The sequence below is a fragment of the Hemicordylus capensis genome, chromosome 3 (assembly GCF_027244095.1).
Source record: "Hemicordylus capensis ecotype Gifberg chromosome 3, rHemCap1.1.pri, whole genome shotgun sequence".
Classification (NCBI taxonomy): Eukaryota; Metazoa; Chordata; class Lepidosauria; order Squamata; family Cordylidae; genus Hemicordylus; species Hemicordylus capensis.
This window is the reverse complement of record NC_069659.1, coordinates 20,514,400-20,535,924: the sequence shown is the minus strand read 5'-3', so window position 1 is coordinate 20,535,924 and position 21,525 is coordinate 20,514,400. Positions and strand designations below refer to the sequence as shown.

Genomic DNA, 21,525 nt, shown 5'->3' with positions numbered 1-21,525 from the left:
ACAACAAAATAAAAAGGTTGCTCATCACAGGACCAAAATCCCTGGTGGCTAGGGGGAAGGCAGGAGTATACCTACTTTCCCCCACATGATTATCCTGATGCTGTCGGCATTTGATTTCATCACTGGCATCTGATTTTAGTAAAGCCCGTCGGGGTGGCAGCATAACTCTCTGCTGGCCCGTTGCCTCCGTTTACCGGAACTACCCGGAAGTATTTGGCATACCTGTGCGTGCTGGCGCAGGCACGTTGCACCCACATGGGCGTGTGCTTGCATGACGTGTGCGTGCAGGTGTGCCAAATACTTCCAGGTAGTTCCGGTAAATGGGGGCAATGGGGTGGCAGTGAGATATGTGGCCACCCCGACAGGCTTTACTGAAATCAGACGCCGGTGGGCGGAAAGTGGCAGGAGGGATCAGTGCACCCTCCTGCACCCTTTAAGCTGCACCCTCCGCCTTTGAACCAGCAGAACCACCTGCCGGTCGGACCAGTTTGGAGGCCCATAAAGGGCCTCCAAACCGGTTCCGTGCACATCCCCAACCACTACACAGCAAAGGTAATGTAGGAAGTCTAGATCTGGAAGTCTCTGGCCTCCTCAACAGATTGTGAAAGTTTTTCTATACCTGGTGCAATGCAATGTGCTCAACCATTTAAGAGCCCTGAGGCTTCTTGGGGGATTATCAGAGTTCCTCAAGGAGAAGATCACTAATGGCAGATATAGTGAAAAGATCAGTAATGGCAGATATAGTGAGAGCTGTAGTGGCCTTTATGGGCAGAGTGGGGGTGGGGGGCAGTAAACTAGCTGAAGGTGCAGCTCGTCCCAATTTTCCTCTCCCTGCCCCAGCTGCCTTGTTGTGCCTCACCTCCCCTGCCCCATGTTAATCTCAGGCGCATGGGCTGGTTATTTGCCTGGGGTGGGGAACTGGGCCAATGACCAGCCTGTGCACCTGGGGTTAAAATGGTGGCGGGGAGGCGAGGCAGAATGAGGCAGCTGGCGTGTATACAAAACTATGGTGCAACCACACTTGGAGTACTGCGTACAATTCTGGTCACCACATCTTAAAAAGGATATTGTTGAACTGGAAAAGGTGCAGAAGAGGGCAACCAAGATGATCAGGGGCCTAGATCACCTTTCTTATGAGGCAAGACTACAACACCTGGGGCTTTTTAGCTTAGAAAACAGATGACTGCGGGGAGACCTGATAGAGGTCTACAAAATCATGCATGGTTTGGAGAATTTGGAGAGAGAGAAATTCTTTTCCCTCTCACATAACACTAGAACCAGGGGTCACTCCATGAAATTGATTGCCAGGAGGTCTAGGACCAACAAACAGAAGTACTTTTTCACACAACGCGTGATCCACTTGCGGAACTCTCTGCCACAGGACGTAGTGACAGCCAACAACCTGGATGGCTTTAAGAGGGGTTTGGATGACTTCATGGAGGAGAGGTCCATCAATGGCTACTAGTCGGAGGGCTGTGGGCCACCTCCAGTCTCAAAAGGCAGGATGGCTCTGAGAACCAGTTGTAGGGGAGAAATGGCAGGAGAGAGGGCATGCCCTCAACTCCTGCTTGTGGCTTCCAGCAGCATCTGGTGGGCCACTGTGAGAAACAGGATGCTGGACTAGATGGGCCTTGGGCCTGATCCAGCAGGGCTGTTCTTATATGTGTAGAGGAGTGTGGGAATGAACTACATCTGCAGCTGTTTACTGCTCCCCTCTCTGCCAGGGTGGGGAGAGGAGAATGGGAATGAACTGCACCTGTGACTCATTTGCTGTCCTCCCCCACCGCCCCTTTCTGCCAGTACGGACTGCTACTGATTGAGGGGTATATAGGTATCATTTACATTTTCCACTTCCAGTTTGTTGCCTATCCCACCTATTGCATGCAGAAAACAGGTCACACATGTCATAGAAGTAAGGCTCAGTCTTTGATTTATATAAGGAGGACAGGACATTCTGCAGGGACTGAACATGCTAACAGCAAGCTATCCTACATCACATACTTAATAACCCAAGTGCAATTAAGTATTGCCAGAAGTGATTAAGTAATTTATAAGCTCTGTGATTGATGGATGGTATCATGTGTGTGGATGTTGTGTCATAAAAGAGCCGTAATAGAGAATGGTTGTTGGGTCTTGGAGGACCAGCTACCTTCCCCCCACAAAGAGATGCCCAGCAAGATATTGTGGTTCTGCTCTAAGAATTGTGGCTTAGATCCTGATGAGAATCTAATAGGAATAGGAGCATGCAGGGGGATAGGGAGGAGGAAGCACATAAGCCCAAAATACCATCTCTGGCCAAACCGCGATTTGTCTGTCACATGTAACACCCAAATCATGCTTTGATGCTGTTTGTTTGACATGGTTAAAAGAATGGATAACATTAAGAAATCCCAGAATACTTGATCTGGAAGGATTTGATAGAAGGTTTGGATGGCATTCATATCTGTGGTACGATAAAAGTAAAGTGCATAAAGATTTTCTTAATCACTATGTAAGAAGGAATCTAATGAGAGTGTGGGTAAAATATAAAAAATGGTTGGAATCTAAAACTCCATTATGGCTATCCCCGATTGAAGCTTTAGCACATAAAGAGACAAATATGAAATCTGAATGGGGTACCTATAGGGAGTTGTTATGTTTCCAAGAAAAAGGCTGTAAATTAAAAAACCTAATCGAAGTACAAATTTGGTTAGTAACTGGTTTCAGTACCATCAGTTAAATGAAATCTATAAGAAGGATCTTAAAGTTGGATTTGAGGATCAAATGTCGAGATTTGAGAAGAAGCTGTGTGAAAACGATGAAAAATTAGTTTCTAAGATGTATAAGCTGTTGCTTTTGGAGGAGACAAGAGATGAAGTGGTTAAAACGACTATGATAAAATGGGCTCAAGATGTGGGTCATAATATAGATATGGCAGCTTGGGGAGAATTATGGTAATAGGATTTAAAGTTCACTGCTTGTTATACTTTAAAAGAAAATTATTATAAGATGATGTACAGGTGGTATTTGACACCCCAAAAATTAGCATTAATGTATAAAAATGTTCCAAACAAATGTTGGAAATGTGGACATTGTGAAGGAACTTTTTTTCATATGTGGTGGTCTTGTTGGAAGGCAAAGGCCTTTTGGGATATGATATGGAATGAGTTAAAGAAAAAATTTTAAATGACATTTCCTAAGAGGCCAGAATCCTACCTGCTGGGAATAATGCAAGGAGAGTTTTCCAGAAGAAACTTAACATTTTTTATGTATGCAACCACAGCGGCCAGAATAGTATATGCACAGAAATGGAAAGACAATGAAATGCCCTCAAAAGAAGATTGGTTGATAAAAATTTTGGAATATGCTGAGATGGCAAAACTTACAGCACTGATAAGGGATGAAAACTTGGAATGTTTTAAAGAAGATTGGAAACCATTCTTACTATACTTAAAGAACTATTTTTCTAATATGGACCTTTCAGCAGGGTTTGAAATTTAGTAATAATAGCAGGTTGGGTAGAGTAAAATCGAGTTTGCAATGTGTAGGATATATGTTTTGAATTACTATAGCAATGGTTGACTTGTATAGTTAATGAATCGCGCAGATTGGTGAGCGGGAAGTCAATATTTACTTAATTAGATGTAACAAGATTGTTAAGATATTGTAAAAACCAATAAAAATTTTAAACAGCAAAAAATAAATAAATCATGCTTTGGCTATGGTTCTTCCTCCTGCTGCAGCATATTTCAGTTTCCTCTCTTACTACTTAGATCAGGCAAACTATAGTTTGTCAGTACTGCACATCAATATCAGGCATATATATTTGGCACCTCATATCATGGTTTCTAGTTTTGCTTTGGCAGACTTGAATGTAAAAACAAACTTTTATTTGCCTGAACCAGGAAGAGCCTCAGAGCATGTTTGTGAATGAATTAATTTCACATACAATTCCACAAAATTTATAAATTGTTTTAAAATTGTTTTAAATTGAATTGTTTTAAAACCATTTATTGTTGTTTTGAAATTGTATTACTGGTTTTAACCTTTTATGATGTTTTAGGATGTAAACTGCCTAGAGACATGAGTTCAGGTGGAATAGAAATCCATTAAATTAAATTAAATTAAATTAAATTAAATAGGGTGGGAGCATGCACATGTGAGATATGATCCTGACAGTCAAACCCTGATCATCATTTGTGAACTGAGCTACAGTATCTGTGTCAGATTCTGAGAGCCTCTTCTTAGGTTTCAGAATCCACAATTTAACTCTTCAAGCTGTGGTTTCTAGGGGTCAGATGCTGAACCATAAGTTCTTCAATCCATATTTTCATCAAAGCTTCAAAACCTGAAACCAACAGCAGTGAAGCATCCCTGAAAAATAGCTTGTTCACTCTCATCAGTCTTTGCACACAATTTAGAGCTGCAGGTGAGTACTGAGTATGTTCTAGAGTTCATTCTCCATATTCACATAGGACAAAGGCCAATACACCTGACTGACAGCCTATGTGAATTAATTGTCTGCCCTGGTTAGGTTTCCCTGAGGATAGGAAGTTTGACAACAACTGATTTAGAGCACCTGCAGGAACGGGCATAAACTTACCAAAGATATCCCAGGCACACAGTTAGCATAGGAAGCCTCTTTCCAATCTCATCTCCAAGTATATAATTCTAGTGTGGTTTTATAGCTTGGGTCAACATTTTGCCCTCATTGTGTTCCCAGGTGTGTGTGTTTGTATGTGTTTAGTAATGATCAGGTTTTGAAACATTTCTAAAGGGAATACCTGGTTTAGCTCTTTCTGTTGATTTTCCTGCTGTTGTTCCAAGACGAGTATCTGAGCTTTTTTGGTTTCCAACTCCATGATACATTTTGCATAAGCTGACCGAAGCCTTTAAAACAAGAATCATTAAAATATTACAAGCCCAGATGCTCCCTTAAAAACAAAAAATCCCAACTGGACAGAAAAATACCATTACAGAGAATATATCTTTCTGTCACAGAAAACAAAAGTGATGTAGTCTACTAAGCAAGACTCTCGGGAATTGTCCTTACAAACTCCCGTTTCTGGATTAAAACAAATCTTCGCTCTTGGAGCAGTTGCTCTGCTTCAAATTTCTTCTCATGATATTCCTTCTCCCCACTATTGATACATCATGGGGAGTGTACCTAGAAGCGTATTTTATGATTTGTTTTGGTACTAGAGAAAACTCTTAAAATTAGCCCTTACCATCCAGGCTATCTTGCAAGCAGAACAGCATGGACCACGATGTAGCATATCACTTAGGAACGTGGGTAAGGTTCCAACTATATTTTAAGCAGAATTCCATAAGTCCTTCCCTTCTTCTTGTTTCTTTTCTTTAACACAAAACAGCCTTGGGCAGGCTTTGTCTAAATAGCATAAGGATGGTGGAGAGAGGCTATTCAACTCTTTGACCCACCTTTGTCATCTCTAGCTCAACATCATCCTCCCCAAGCTGCTTTTTCACCCAAAGCAGGGGCAAGGGGCACATACGGGGAAGGTAAAATCTTTACCACACTGTGGTGTGCTTTTAATTGTTATTGGCTGACATACTGCACAACAGTACATCAGCTTAGTAATGCTGCACAAATGCCATAATTGTACAAATGATATTAGTAAAGTAAAGTTGTGCTGTCGTATCGGTGTCGACTCCTGGCAACCACAGAGCCATGTGGATTTTTTGGTAGAATACAGGAGGGGTTTACCAATGCCATCTCCCGCGCAGTATGAGATGATGCCTTTCAGCATCTTCCTATGTCGCTGCTGCCCAGTATAGGTGTTTCCCATAGTCTACCAGCGGGGATTCAAACCAGCAACCTCTTGTTCCCTAGGCAAGTTACTTCTCCGCTGTGCCATTAGGTGACTGCAAATTATATTAAAGTGTGCTGTCAAGTCGATTTCGACTCCTGGCGCCCACAGCGCCCTGTGGTTTTCTCTTGGTAGAATACAGGAGGGGTTTATTTATTATTATTATTATTATTATTAATAATATTAATTTGATTTATGTACTGCCATTCCAAAATGGCTCAGGGTGGTTTACAACAGAATAAAAACAAGTAAAACCAGTTAACAATTAAAATCAAAACTATAAAAACAGAATAAAACCAATTAAAACATTCAAACAGCTGAAAACCCTGGAGAACCAGGGCAAACATTAAAACAGTTAAAACAAATTAAAAACTCTGAAATGCCAGGCCAAACAGATGGGTTTTAAGGGCTCTCCTGAAGGTCACTAAAGAATTAAGATTACGAATTTCTGCTGGGAGTGCATTCCACAGCCTGGGAGCAGCTACAGAGAAGGTCCGCCTCTGAGTCGCCACCAAACGAACCGGTGGTGACTGGAGATGGACCTCCTCAGATGACCTTAATGTACGGTGGGGATCATGTAAAAGAAGGTGCTCTTTAAGATATCTTGGGCCCAAGCCGTTCAGGGCTTTAAAGGTTATAACCAGCACTTTGTATTTTGCCTGGAAACATATCAGCAGCCAGTGTAACTGTTTCAAAACAGGCATCATATGGTCTCTCCGGCTTGCCCCAGAGACCAATCTGGCTGCTGCATTCTGAACTAACTGAAGTTTCCGGACTACGTACAAAGGCAGCCCCACGTAGAGCGCATTGCAGTAGTCAAACCGATTGCCATTGCCTCCTCCTGCGCAGTGTGAGACGATCGTAGATTGCTGCTGCCTGATATAGGTGGGAAAAATCACCAGCGGGGATTCAAACCGGCAACCTTCTGCTTGATAGTCAAGCATTTCCCCGCTGTGCCACTTAAGCAGCCCACAATTTCGAATGGGAATACTCTAATGCAATGCAACTTGTGTGCACACATTACTAGATTGACATATCATTGTGCAGTATATTAGCCATTTATTTTATTATTGTTTTAATATTTCTACTGGAAACTACCTTGAGATACTTTATGAAAGGCAGTCTATAAATCTAACAATAAATAAATAAAATAAATAAACCCTGCAGATGAAACAAAAACAGTTGTGGGAGGATGATTTTAAACTGAAAATTGACGGGGGGAGGGGGTAGAGTTAAGCAGCTTCTCCTATTCAACTCCTGCTCCGATGCGGCACCCCCAGGCAGCTTTGGGTTTAAAAGAGAGGGAGAGATCGCATATTAAGAACATATGACACTGCCTGCTACAGAGCCAGACCACTGATCCATCTTCAGTCTAGCTCAGTACTGTCTACACTGACTGACAATGGTTCTCCAAGATTACAGAAACAGGTCCTTCCCAGCCTGACTTGGAGATGCCAGGAACTGATCCTGGGATCTTAGCTCTGCCACTAAGCTACAGTCTATCAGCTTACACACAACACGTAGTTTAAGCCTAAGATCTAATTTAGGAAGGCATCTGCTGCACTGCCAGATGTTCAGAACTCCTCTGTTGACTGGTTTTAATTTAACTGGAGCTATTGAATTAATTCCCTGTGATGGTTTTAGAAGCTATTGCCTGTCTACGACTGCAATGTTTTTATATTGTAGATTTTATTTATCATTTTTAATCCCATTTTATTTTTTATTGTATGGAAGATTTTAAATTATTGTTGCAAACTAGTACAAGGACTTTTTGACTAGGCCTGAACTGTCTGGCAGCACATAGTAGTATGTGAAAGACATGAAAAAATGCTGATGCCCACCAAAACACAGGGCATGTATTCTTTTAAGGGTGGGTAATTCTGACAAAATACTCTAAAAGTAAACCATTTGGGTTATTAATAGTGAAAGCCGCTTCCAGTTTTAAGTCAAAAGGAACCAATGCCTTGCTTGCCAACAGTAGTGTGAGAAACACTAGCCTAAGGTTTATCAGAAACAAAATATTATATTCCATGAGCCAGGCCCACACATTTTGGCCATTGGGATCATCTCAGGGGACGAATAGTCACTGTAGTTTTTGGCAATGTCTACCCCTTCTAGAGATGGAAAAGAGGCAATTGCACTGTTGTACCGACAGCTTTCTTTGTTTATCACTCCTTTATCTCTACCCCTAAATGATTAGAGTAAAATTGCTGTCATTTTTGCATGGAAGAAAAGGGTTAGGATCAAGGTTATGGTAACAAATGGTTGTACTCTTTCCATGGAGTAATCTTTGGGGGACACTCCTGCCAATTTTCATTTCTATTCTTCTGACAACATTGAAACATTTTTATAGTAGTTTTTGTGTTTTTAAAAGCCCTAAAAGCTTCTAAAACACCATTGCAAATGTTGCCGCTGAAGACCTGTTGGTCATGGTAATAAAAGCATGAGAACACACTGAAAGTACAGCAACGCTATCACCTGTTTTCCATTTCTAGCGGTGTAAACCTTGTCAAAAATCACAACAGGCAATCATCCCCCAGATGGTACTGACCACTCCAGCTGGCTCATATACTATTAGAAGTGTTGGCAGAAAAAGAAACTAAGAATGCACACATGCCGGGGGAGGCACACATTCTTCCAGATGGCAAAAAATTATGCAATGATAAATGATTGAGATCTAAGCAAGAGTGCAGAAGTTCTTGCACAGTTCCCATTCATTTCAGCGGAACTTCTTATGCACCAAAAGCATGTGTAGCCCCATAAAATTGGAAGGGACCTTGGAGGTCTTTTTTTCCATTCCCATGCTCGATATAGGGAAATTAGCAGACGCCCCTTCTATATACAACTGGAAATATTGCTTCCAAAATGGAAAATAATTCAACAAGCTATTCCAGAATAGCTTTTAGTACACCAGGGGTGCAGCCCAAACAAAGGGAAACCCCACTAAAATAAATGTGCATAAGCACAGAGGAAAGAGCTTTTATTTATTTCAACACCTACATTAAAAATGTATCTGGATGGCATTCTAGATCTACCAGATGCGGCAGTGGGTGGGGAGGAATGATGGCTGATATGCTATACAGCTTTCTGCAAGTGTAGTAGTTAGTACTGTGGGAGCTTCTGAGTTCACGCAATTGAGCAAGAGCATTCTTGAGCAAACTCTGGGACAGCGCAAATGCAGTTGCATGATGTACAGCAGGGCTGCTCAACTTTGGCCCTCCTGCAGATACTGGTCTACAACTCCCATAATCCCTAGCTATTAGCCACTGTGGCTGGGAATTATGGGAATTGTAGTCCAAAAACAGCTGGGAGGCCAAAGTTGAGCAGATCTGATATACAGGAACTGGAAATAATGGTCATACTTTGTACTCTGTATTGCTTTTATGCTTTTGTTTTAAATTTTTAATCAGATTTGTTTAATATTTTTCACTTAATATTTTAATTGTGTCTTTTTTACCATCTTGTTTTTAAATTTTGCTGTAAACCGCCTCGGGATTGTTTTAATGAAAAGTGGTATATAAATCTAACAATCAATCAATCAATCAATCAATCAATCAATGCGTTGTGCAACTCTGTGCAATTCCAGTGTTCTGCAACAGTGCTCTTGTACAATTGCAAGAACACTTTTAAAAGAGTATGCAGCAGCTCCCATGGTGTTATAAAAGCTCTCAGGAGGCTGCACAGAAAGTCAGCCACTGTTACAGTCTCCCACAGTGCAGACCTGTGTTTCTAATACGTACTTCACTTCATTTTCTTCCTTATTTTTATACTCTTCAAGTTTGGCTACTTCTTTATACAGCTGTTGGCATTCTAGTTCAACCATATTCAAGAGATCTTCACGTGACTGCAGTTCATTCTTCACTTCTGTAAGCCTGGCTTCAATGTTCTAAACAAATTCAAAGACTGACTTTGAAATAATTCATCCAGCAGTTGCTTGATAATACATGGTTGTATAGCATTAAAATTTCCGGCATGGACACTAATTCTGATTCTTTTATTTGAAAAGCAGCTTTAAATTTGATTCCACTCTTCACTTCTTTTGGTGGTTTCTCACAAGTCAACTCTGCAGAAAAGTCACTTAGAAATAAAACACTTAAATATGCAATCCTATGCATACTTACTTGGAAGTAAGTCACACTGCATAAAGCCCAATCCCAGTCCCATTTTTCAGTCCCACTGAAAAATAATTTCAGTTGGATTTTCTTGGTGTGGGGGAAAACACACCTGGATTCTCCTCAACAACTGTCTCAAATATTATCTGGAAAGTATCTTGAACTCCAGGGGCCAAACTATAATATATAGTAATCCAGGAGTTCTCAAACTTGAGACTCCAGATGTTATCAGACTACGATTCCCATCATCACCAGCCACAATGGCTGAAGATGTTGGACTACATCCCCAGATGTACTTCAACATCTGGGAATTCAAACTCTTAAGCCCATCATTAGTGCTGATGGGCTTTCCTTTTAAAAACAGAAGCTAGATTGGGGGGCCCTGTGGATCAGAACACCAGAAGGGGGCGGTGTTCCCTCTAAGAGGGATTCCCAGATGTTGTTGACCACAACTCTCAGAATCCCCACCTGCAATGGCTTTTGCTTGAGGATTATGGGAGTTGTACTCAACATCATCTGTGAATCCCTGTTAGAGGGAACACTGGAAGGGGGTAAAGTAAAGTGAGCTGTCAAGTCAGTGTCGACTCTTGGTGACCACAGAGCCCTGTGGTTTTCTTTGGTAGAATACAGGAGGGGTTTACCATTGCCATCATCAGTATGAGATGATGCCTTTCAGCATCTCCCTATATTGCTGCTGCCCGATATAGGTATTTCCCATAGTCTGGGAAACATACAAGCAGGGTACAGGGGCTTTAACTGCTTTGGTCCTGATTGATACTTGGGCCTCCTTGCGGCTAAGATTTGCTGAGGGGCAAAAGTTTCAGTTCAGTTAGCACTAATGATTTGGTGTAAATCCTGATCAAGTTTTCCAGCCCTGGAAACATCAAACAGTGAAACAAAGTGACAAAACTGGCAATGCCATGACATCATGCCACAAGTTTTATATTCCTAGACAGTATGGTGAAAAGAGGAGGCAGGTCGCTGCTTTCTGTGGGGGAAGCTTTGGGTCTGTCGTCATGTCTAGCTGCAGTCTCAGCATCTCCTACCAACTGTGCTGGAGAGAGTATATTGGGCAGCTGCTGTTACCTCTCCCTCTGCTGCTCCTTCTATTCTATGCATGAAACAGCTGAGCAAAGACCCTTTTGCTGAAAGCTTGGCAGGCAGCACAGCGATCTTTAGGAGACATTTCACACAGTTGCCGGAAATACAGAAGAAAATGAGGCAGATGGTACAAATCAAGAGTAATGAGAGACAAAGGGACAGTTTTTTGTTATTTAAAAGAAAGGCACAAACCAGGAACAACCCGGACAATAGGCTGATTCCAACATGCCTATTTTCCTCCACAGAATATTTATGAAAAGCCTTGTAGGTCGAAATGCAAAGCCTATATCGCTCCACAAAAACGATTTCCGGTCAGGAGACCAGCTTCCTATACCTGCTCATAGATCATTTCTGGAAAAGCTGAATACATTTTCATTCAAACATTATTATTTCCCTATGTGTTTTTTACTTCAGGGTAAACTTTTGGGCTTGGGGGAATGTTGCATTAAAACCACCTGTAAGAGACAGTAAGCTTCTGTTTTCCACCCCACTTCTTGATCCTGCCAAGTTCATACATCTGAACAAGTACCAAGCCCAATAATGCCCAGGACTCATAAGTAACACCAGATGTTCCATGCCTGACTATAGACAGCTGTGTTACCCATTGTTCACACATAAGAATTCAAAGCAACTTTCTCATAGACAGCAACTTTTCTAGGAACTGGCTCGTTACCTGGCACTTCCTTTGGTACATTTTCACTTCCTGCTGAAGCTTTAGGTTTTCCTCTTGCAATCTGTTCCTGTTCACTGCGATTTCGCTCACAGTTGACCTCAGTTTTTCCATAAAGTGTTCCTTCCTGTCGGTGGGCTCAGCAAAAACATTGTGCTGAAGGCTGAGGTGCTCTGTTTTGCACTGGCTGCAGGTACCACCCTCTTTCCATTTTAGCTTTTGACAACCTATCTGGATTTGACAATTCTGAGCTTGTTTCTGGAAAACAAGGAAGCAGACTGCCTGGAATTCATTTCTTTCGGCAAAGAGTATCTCCTATCCCATGAAATGTTAGAGGTTGTTGATTTTTACCCACAATAGGTAAAACAGCAGAGCACTAAGGAATGAGCACACACTCCAGTTACAGAGTAGGTAGCAGAGGATGGTTTGGATATTGCAGCTGTTTAGGGAAAACACATGGAGGTCCTTGTAGAGCTAAAAACTAAATATTTATTGGTTAAATACACTTGGATAGGAAAGACCTATATCTAATCTAAAGGACTACATAGTGGATAGGTAAGGAGAGGGAGAGAGAGAGATGTTTCCATCTGCTCTCTAGGAGGAAAGGAAGGATTGTGACTCAGCACAGGAAGTGCTGCAGAGTCAGTTCAGGCGTCATAGAGTAGGGACAAACAGGGAGACCTTGACTCACTGTCTCTACTCCCAATGCCCCTAGTGGTCATTAGGACAGTTGGTGCAAAAGGTCAATGCACTGCAACTTCATCTCCAACATGAAACCATGCAGCAATGCAGGAATTTAGACTGCTGCAGAAATCTTACACCTGAGAACCAGAGGTTTTTAAAATTTGTGTTTAAAGCAAATTTTTACCAGAAGGTTGGTACACAAGATGTTATTGGTGTGGTTTCAGACATGCACCCTCCCTGAGGCCTAGTCCAGGTTCCTGCCTGGATGTGACCAGAGGCCCAAAGGTGCTTTAATTATGGTGCACTTGGGACAAATTAGGTGTGACAGTGGCAGGCTTGTGGGTCAGGACTGGATCGCCACTAATTATCTATAAAGCAAGGTTGACGTGGAGATTTAAAATGCAGTCTGAGCATGAAAAATAACACTTGCCTGTGTTTCCCTCTCAAATGCTTTTTTTTTAAACAACAGTTTTCCTCCAGGTGAGGCTCTCCAGAAGTAGCCAGAGAAAATCCTAGCCTAGGTCTGTATCTCAGCTTCAGGTTTGGCTTGTTTGCAAATTCTGTTTAGAAGAAGCCAGGATTTACTTTGTTCAAATCCTGGGTGCTCTAAGCTTGAATTGGAAGTAGATTCCTTCCTCCCCTTGTATCTGAAGGGAAATGCACATGCCTGAGGCTAGGGGATGCTGTGCTGAACCAGGATTAAGCCATGATTCTGCATGATATCTGCATTTATGGGTTGATGTGCCAATTAGCAGCTCTAAACAATTACCTGCAAGTAAAAACAAAGTGAGGCTATTCTCACGTGTGGTGGAAACCGAGCTAAGGGAGCTCAGCCATCGTGGGCTGGCAGTTCCATTGTGCGTCCCGGCAGTTCCACTGTCCGTGTGAACTGCCGGGAGCTGCGTGGCTCCTGGCAACAAGCCTGCTTAATTCCCCCCCCCCACACACACACACCAAACGAGGTTAGATGAGCGAGTGCTCTGCTAACCCCATTTCTCTTGATTGTGTGTTGCAGCTCTGTGCCACGGCAACTCACGAGGAGACCCTTGACCGGGAGGCTACAAGCCTCCTGGTGTTTGGGGGCTCCCCAGAATGCCCCGTGCACTCGCATTGGGCATTCTGGGACTCCCGGGGGGCAGGAGGCCCCCGATCCCCACTGCCCGAATTGGCTCCATGACGGAGCCAGTAATCATGTGGGCGGCCAATCTGGCCACCCAGGGCAAGCTGCCTGCTTGTGTGCGGGAAGAGAGGGTCAAGCCCGCTCTCCTTGCAAAATCCCTTACTGCTCTCTACACTGCTCGTGTGGAGAGCCTCAGTAAGTAGGAGTGAATCGTAGGTTTCTGCTCTGAGTGCACTCCTGGTGGGCGTGTTGTCTGAACCTGCCAACACATTTGGTTACTGACTCCCGCTTTTCTCCCCCTCACCCACATTCTTCTGGGAATCTCTGCCCAACTTGACACTTAGATCTGAAGTTGAGTGGAGATGCTTAATACAATCTTGAGTGGAAGTAAGTAATCGGGAACATCAGTGGATTCAGGTAACACGCCCACTAGAAACTCACATGCTGTGGAATCCTCCTATTCTCTCCTACTTATTTACAGGTTATTGTGCAAAGCTGCCTAATAAAATATCATCATCATCTCAGGCCCTTCTCATGGTCCCGCCACTAACAGAAATCTGGTTGGCAGGGATTAGAGGCAGGGCCTTTTCCATTGTCAGGGGCGTATCTAGGGCAGGGCACATGCCCTGGGCGTCACTTGAAGGGGGGCGCCATTTTTAAAAATGAAAAAATGAAAGAAAAAAAAGGCCACCGAAAACAAAATGGCCACCACGCATGCTCAAATGGCTTCTATGAGACCCTAGGCTATGCCAGGCCTCGCAGAGGCCATTTGAACATGCATGGCAACCTCCAAAATGGCCACCACGCCAATCTTTGCAGGCACAAACAGGCCTGAAAATCAGCCTGGGATGGGCTGTGGCGGTGAATTAAGAGGCTGGCGGGGGGAGGGAAAACTTTTGCAGACACCCCCCCCCAGCCTTTAGGAAGCCCCCCAAAGGGGCTACAGGTATTTTTTAAAAAAATTTAATATAATATAAGTCACTGTACACATATTCAATTTGGCACTATGTACAGAGAATCAGGGCTTGTGAATAAGGAGATGAAGCTTGTGAGCTAGGATTGTATTTAATTGCTCTTACTTTGCTTCTTGTGATAAGTGAGTTAAATGTGATGTCTTAATAATATGGCTGTTTATGGTGAGTTTGTCTTTGAATCAGTGTGAAATCCTTAGTATTAAGGCCACTGGGAGTTTCTTACTCTCTTTCTCTCATTTTAACTGTCTTTCTGAAATACTAGAATATATTCCAAGCAGTGACACCGTTTACTCCGCATATCCTTTAATTATTTTCAGAGTATCTGGGAAAAGCAAAATACTCCATTTATTTTTAAAACTTATGTAATAGTGATGCTACAATGCATAGTAGAGAATTAGACAGGCACTTCTGTTTAGTTTTCCCAGGATACCTCCACATAGTATGTTGGTATTTCATGAGCCCCAGCATACTGAAATTTGTAGTTTTCTGGCATTTTTTGGTCTGGCTACGTCCACTGCTAAGTAGTTTTTGAAATTTTAAAAGATTAACGAGCTTGACTTGTATTTTTGAGCTGATATTATGGTAAAGTTATCTGAAAGATGGGTGTCAGATGTTTGGACAGGGGGCACAATTTCAGTGCTTGCCCTAGGTGCTATTTTCCCTAGATACGCTTCTGTCCATTGTAGCCCCTTGGCTTTGGAGCGCCCTCTCGAAAGAGCTTCACCATGCTCCCTCGGTGTTTTTAAAAAACAATTTAAAATGCATCTTTTAAAAGAGGCTTTTAATGTTTCATCTGCTGCTTATATCTGGTAGGTTCTTTAGTTTTATAGCTCTCAGTTTTTAGCTTTTAAAATAACTTTTAATTTGCAACTTTTAAAAAAATGTAATTTTAATTGTGGTTTTAGCCTGGTCTTTTAACTTGTTTAACTTAATTTGGTTAACGTTACTATTTTACATCTTATTTTACATCTATATATTTAATTTTCCAAGATGTGCCGGAAGAAATGCGTGGCAGAAATCCTACGAGAATTCACGTGCAAGACAGAAATGTGTGGCAGAAATCTTGCGAGAATTCGCGAGCAGGACAGAAAATAGCAACGGTGGCCAGTGGAGCTGCACCAGTGGGCGGAGGCGGCTGATGGCTGGAGACAGCGGGCGGAGGCTGCTGACGGATGGAGGCAGTAGGCAGAGCCACGCCAGTGGGCAGAGGTGGCCAGTGGGAGGAAGCGGCTGGCTGGAGGGGGAGGCCAGTGGCAGAGCCACACTGGTGGGAGGAGGCAGGAGAAAAAGGGCTGGTGGGAGGAGGCGGCTGGCCGGCGGAGCTGGAGCCAACTGGAGGAGGTGGCCGGCCGGAGAGCCAACTGGAGGAGGTGGCTGGCCGGCCGGCCGGAGGCGGCTGACAGGTAAGTGGGCGTGTGGGAGAAAATGGCTGGGCCCAACGGGCCCACTAGTTGTATCTATTTTATTAATGTTGTGAGCTGCCCCGAGCAGTAGTGTGCTGGAGGGGCAGGATGTAAATATTTTAAATAAATAAAAATAAAATAAAATAAACACACACAAACACTATAATAAAGGTACAATAGATAATAATAATGCAGTTGGATATATACTATAATACAGGTAGGTATATAATATAGCTACATAAAAAGGATTCTAGGGCATCTCTTAACATTGTTTAATTTGATTATGTTTCATTTCACCGAGAATTCTTTGTGTGCCTTGAAGGACAGAAATGCACCGTTGACTAGCTGATTAACACTCAACAAACAAATAAAAGGGATGTTACTATGGCAATTATACTTCTCTGAGAACATTAGGCATCTGCATTCTTCACATCAAAAGCAGAGTCCATTAAACATGAACATGCGAGTGACCCAGTCCATTATTCTCTAGCTTGTTCTTCTACTTTAGTTATCAATTTCAGTAACCGTTACTTGGTGCATTGAGAAAAAGTATGGTTGCATTTCATTGAGCTCAAGTATCATAGGCATCTAAAGACAGTTTAGAGTGTTCAAAGATTATGCTTGTATGAGTTTTTCCTCTCAGGGTTTCCTTTGATACCCTGTCCCCGTAACCAACAGAACACTTGTACCAGTGTTTCCCAAACACAAACACACTCTCCCTCGCTGCCGAATTACAGCTGAAGGCAGACTTCAAACTTCTGACCCCACAAAATGTTTCCTTTCCATGTGTGTATGAGTAGTAATGTTAAAATTTCTGAAACTGAAATAAGTGGGGCAAGTGGGGGAGGGAACTACTTTTCTGAGGTCTACAATTACTATGACTTTTCTGAGGGGGCATTTGCCCCTCTTTGCCTCCATCTGGAACTGCCCTTGACTCCCGCCTCACTCGGCTCCCTCCCCGAGAGTACTGAGCCCGTGAGGTAGACAGGTGAACCTCCCTTTCCTTACATACCTCTGTGACATGTGCTTCATCTCATTGGCTGCTGCAGTGGCAGAAATAGAAACAATTTTGTTTCCATTGGAAAGCACTTTGCATCCTTTCCACACCCCCATCTTCAACTGATACAGTTTGTTAGGACTCCTGGCTAGAACACAATAGTTTCTATTTCTGCAGTGGCAGAGTAAATCAAACCTCACTGCACTGTCAAGGTAAGGGAGGGGGCTGCAACAAGGTTGGAGGGTGCCCACTGAGGAAGAAGGGGGTCCACCAGAAGCCCACTACTATGGCCCCCGAAGCTAGAGCCAGACCTGCCAAGAGATACTTTATTTAATGTTTTGTCATTTAACATAGGAAAATCCTTGAATAATATTCAAATACTTATAATTTAGAACATAAATCTGCAATGAAATCCATGTAATCATTTTTAAGACTTAGAAACTATTTAGAAAACTGTGTGACTTTAGTTAAGCGTTTGTCCAGACCTCACATGCTTCATTTAATTTGCTTTTCAAAAGAGAAATAACAGTACCTGAAACAGATTACATTTCTCAGACAACAATTTTCGTTGAGCATCTAAGGAAACTAGATGGTTTTGATATAGTGTTTCTTGTTTATCCCATTCTCTAGATTTTGCTTTAAATTCCTAAAAAATAAAACAGAAGAAAGTAACTAATAACATTACAGATTATCTACATTCTGATTATGTATTCTTACAAGGAGTGGTGCCATTTCAAGTAGAAAAATGTTTCTGTAATTAACAATATTTATTTATTTATTGTTCAATTTATATACCGCTTTTCATTAAAATAATCTCAAAGCAGTTTATAATATAATTAAAACAATGCATAATTAAAATACAAAGGTACAGATGATCTCAAAAATTAAAATACATAATACAAAAGTACAGATAATATAAATATTAAAATAATTTTATATAAAAATTTAATAATACATAAAATAATAATACATAACACAAAGCAGCAGGAGTAAAAAAACATATTCTCATTCAAAAGCCAGGGTGAAGAGCCACATCTTTACTTTTCTCCTAAAAATGTCAAGGAGACTGAGGAGTGGATTTCATCTGGGAGAGCATTCCAAAGCCAGGAGGCAATGACTGAGAAGGCCCTGTCCTGCATGCTCGACAACCAAACCTCCCTCATATGTATTTATTATTCACAGCAAGAGGCAAATCTGGGGGTAGGGAGGGGGAGTTATTATTATTATTAGTTATATAATGCCATCAATGTACAGGGGACTGCATAAGGATTAAGAGGTTATGTCCCTACCCTGAAGGACTTATACACTAGATATCAACATAGGGGAAACAGTAGAGGAAGGGGTGTGAAACTGAGTCAGGGGGGGACTCCCCAGCAGTAGTGAAAGACCTGTGTGCCCCAAGACGAAGGTAAAGAAGTCCAGGCTAAGTGGAGTGCATAACATGGGTTCCCACAGAGACCACCACTGTTCTGTGAGGACTATTGAGGCAACCCTCTCCCAGCAGTAATGAAAGACCTATGTACCCTGAGAAGGTGGCAAGAAAGGAGGTGCCCAGGCAAGGGGGGGACATATCATGGGTTCCCACAGAGCCCAGCACTGGCTTGTGAGTACTATGGGGGCAGCGCCTCTCTCCCAACTTCCCAGCAGTTCTGAAAGAACCATGTGCCCTGAGAGGAAGGCAAGAATTGAGACACCCAGTCCAGGGAACTCTTGTCCTCCACTCCTGAAGACCATCAATAGCCCAAGGCAATGCTGCTTTGTAAATCTTATGTGATTTGTTTATTTTTAATATTGCAAACCACTTTGGATGCCTTGGTCAATGCAGAAAGGTGGTAAAAATGCAACAAAGAACATATGCAGAAGTTTCAGTTATACAAACTTGAGCTTAGCTACAGTTGCAAATGGGGACAAGGTTTTGCTCAACATGACACATACAACACTGGTATCTTCTGCCAGGGCAGTTGTGCACATGAAAGGCAGCTCCAGGGGTGTTGCAGAGCTGTGCAGTTGCAGAACTGCTTAAAATAGCACATAGGAATTTATTTATTTATTTATTTATGGTTAAATTTGTATACCGCCTTTCATTAAAACAATCTGAAGGCGGTTCACACATTAAAACTTCTGCCACCTTTGGAAACAGGAGGAGAGCAACTGACCCTACTGAACCCATCATAACATCTTCAGGAGTTCTGAAGAGGCTCTCTTGTGGTGGCGGTTTTCTATTTCTTTGTGTGTGTTTTTAAGGTTGTGAGCCCTTTTGGGACAGGAACCACCTTCCATTTTCTTTTCCTATGGAAACTCCTTTAAGATATTTTTAAATTGAAATTTCTATTTTTCAATAAAGATCATTGGGGGAGGTTCAGTTGTGGTTGCCACCAGCTATCTTGGTGGCAACCTAAAGCTGGGCCTTCTCTAGGGTTGCTCCGAAGCTCTGGAAAAGACTCTCAAATGAAATAAGAATCTCCCCATCTCTGGTTGTTTTTAAACGACTTTTGAAAACACACCTGTTTCATCAGGCTTTTAGTCTATGATGTTTCAAAATTAGATTTATGGTAATTTTAATCTGTTTTTAATTATTCTTAAGTTTTAGTTGCTATTTGTTTGAACTGTAAACTGCCTTGAGCTTTTATATAGGGAGGTATATAAATGCATTAAATAAATTAAGTAAAAAAACCCAGGTATATAAATATTTGTAATAATAAACATTATAAATATATAATTATAAGTAATATATTGTTACTTATTATATAACTAAGTAATTTATAATAAACAATTTATAATAAATTACAATAAAATAAATATAATAGCAAAGTAATAATATAGAATAACTCATTTATTATTACTTATAATAATAAAAATAAGTAATGTGACATAAGTGCCGTGCACTGCTTTAAGTAACTATGCAATTGCCTGCCTCTGCAACATCCCTAGAGTTGCCTTACATGTGGGCAGCAGCCCTGATGGGCTGGAAATGCCGACAGTGAACTGTGCATCATGTCAGCCAGAATGCCAAAGATTTATTACAAAGGTAGGTTTTAAGAAGGGATCTGAAGAAAAGAAGAGAAAAGGCATTGTGCAAATGTTCCAGGAGACAATTCCAAGCATAAGGTACAGAAAGGTTGAAAAGAGGGAGTTCTGGGGGGGAACAGGAACTCTTGGGATTGCTGAAGGTGGTAGATTTGAAGGAATGAAGGTCGGGAATATAATGGGATATGAGGTTGGAGAGGTAGGGAAGGGCAAAGCCAGGGAGGTAATGGCAAGGAGCTTGTGCTGGATTTGGAGCATAGTGCTGGATTTGGAAATCAATCAATTGATTTATAGTAGCAAGGGGGTGTGATGTGCTTGGAGGGAAGAGAGAAGTGAATGATTTTAGCAACAGAGTGCAGGATGGAGATGAGGGGGCTGAGATGAACCAATGAGAAGATCAGAGAGGAGGTGCTTGAATGGTCAAAGGTAAGAGATGACCAGGGCATCCTTTTATTTATTTATATACCACTTTTCAATCAAACACTTCACAAAGTAGTTTACATAGCAGAGAAATGAAGAGACAAAAGTTCCAGGTTTCAAAGGGGCTCACGGTCTAAAAACTAGGCTAGAGTTTTGTCGAGGGGGTAGAGAGGAAGGGCTGTATTATCGTGATATTGTAAAGGGAGATGTGACATGATTTGGTGACAGACTGAATACAAAGAATAAAGCAGAGAGAGGAGTTGAAGATAAAGTCAAGGCCTTGAGTTTGTTCAACAGGGTGGATAGTGGTATTGTCAATGGACAAGGAGAGGATGGCTTGGGAGGAAAGATGAGGAGTTCAGTTTTGGACATCTTAAGCTTGAGACGACAATGAAGCATCCAAACTCATGTCAGACAGACATTTGGAGAAGTGGGACTGGATGGAGGGCAAATGTTCAGGGGTAAAGCCTGCCTGAGGGGGCCCCATGGAAAGAGGAAGAACAACTTCCTGCTGTAAAATTTTTGAAAGAACAATAAGATAGGAAGAGAACCATTTGTGGACAGACTCACAGAGACCTACAGAACAGGAGTCAAGCAAAAGAAAGTGATCAACTGTATTGAAAACAGTAGAGAGGTCTAGAAGGATGAGTACAGAATAGAGACCTTTTGATTGAGAAGACCATTGGTGAATGTTGTGAGGGCAGTTTCACTGGAGTGCAGGGGGCAGAAGCCAGTTTGGAAGGGTCAAGAACAGAGCTGGAGGAACTAAAATCCAAGCTGCAGGAGTAACCAGCATATTCCAGTCTGGAAGCAAAAGTCCCTAAAGACTTATCTTTTGACCCAAACCTTTTAATTTAACTGTGTTCTAAAGTTTTTACTTTTATGTTTTAACTTGTTTATGTTGTTGTAAACTACCCAGAGATGCAAGTTTGGGGTGGTATTCAAAGTGGAAAAATACATAATAAAAGGTAGAAGGGAAACTGGGCAGAAAGGGAGGGTGAGTTTTTGAGAATAGAGGAGACAGCAGAATGTTTGAATTCTGCAGGGAAGGAGCAAGAGGACAGAGAGAGGTTGGTGATGTGGTAGAAAGAAGAGATAATGTCTGTGGAGATGGTGACCAGGAGTCAGAAGAGGACAGTATTGTTTGTGGGGAAATGTGGAGGGATTCAGTGAGGACAACAGGGCAGTCATCTCATCAACTGAGATGGGG

The 21,525-nt window shown here is 42.0% G+C and overlaps 1 protein-coding gene across 5 annotated transcripts in view; it reads right to left on the bottom strand.

The window, feature by feature from the left end:
* DEUP1 (deuterosome assembly protein 1) overlaps nt 1-21,525 on the bottom strand; it is a 90,062-nt gene that overhangs the window by 24,037 nt on the left and 44,500 nt on the right. For all 5 annotated transcript variants that reach the window (XM_053308208.1, XM_053308210.1, XM_053308209.1 and 2 more), the window contains 4 exons: nt 17,401-17,514; nt 11,694-11,948; nt 9,548-9,693; nt 4,764-4,869 (listed from right to left, as the gene is read on the bottom strand). In XM_053308208.1, the coding sequence (XP_053164183.1) occupies nt 4,764-4,869; nt 9,548-9,693; nt 11,694-11,948; nt 17,401-17,514 (621 nt within the window). The remainder of the gene's footprint in view (nt 1-4,763; nt 4,870-9,547; nt 9,694-11,693; nt 11,949-17,400; nt 17,515-21,525) is intronic.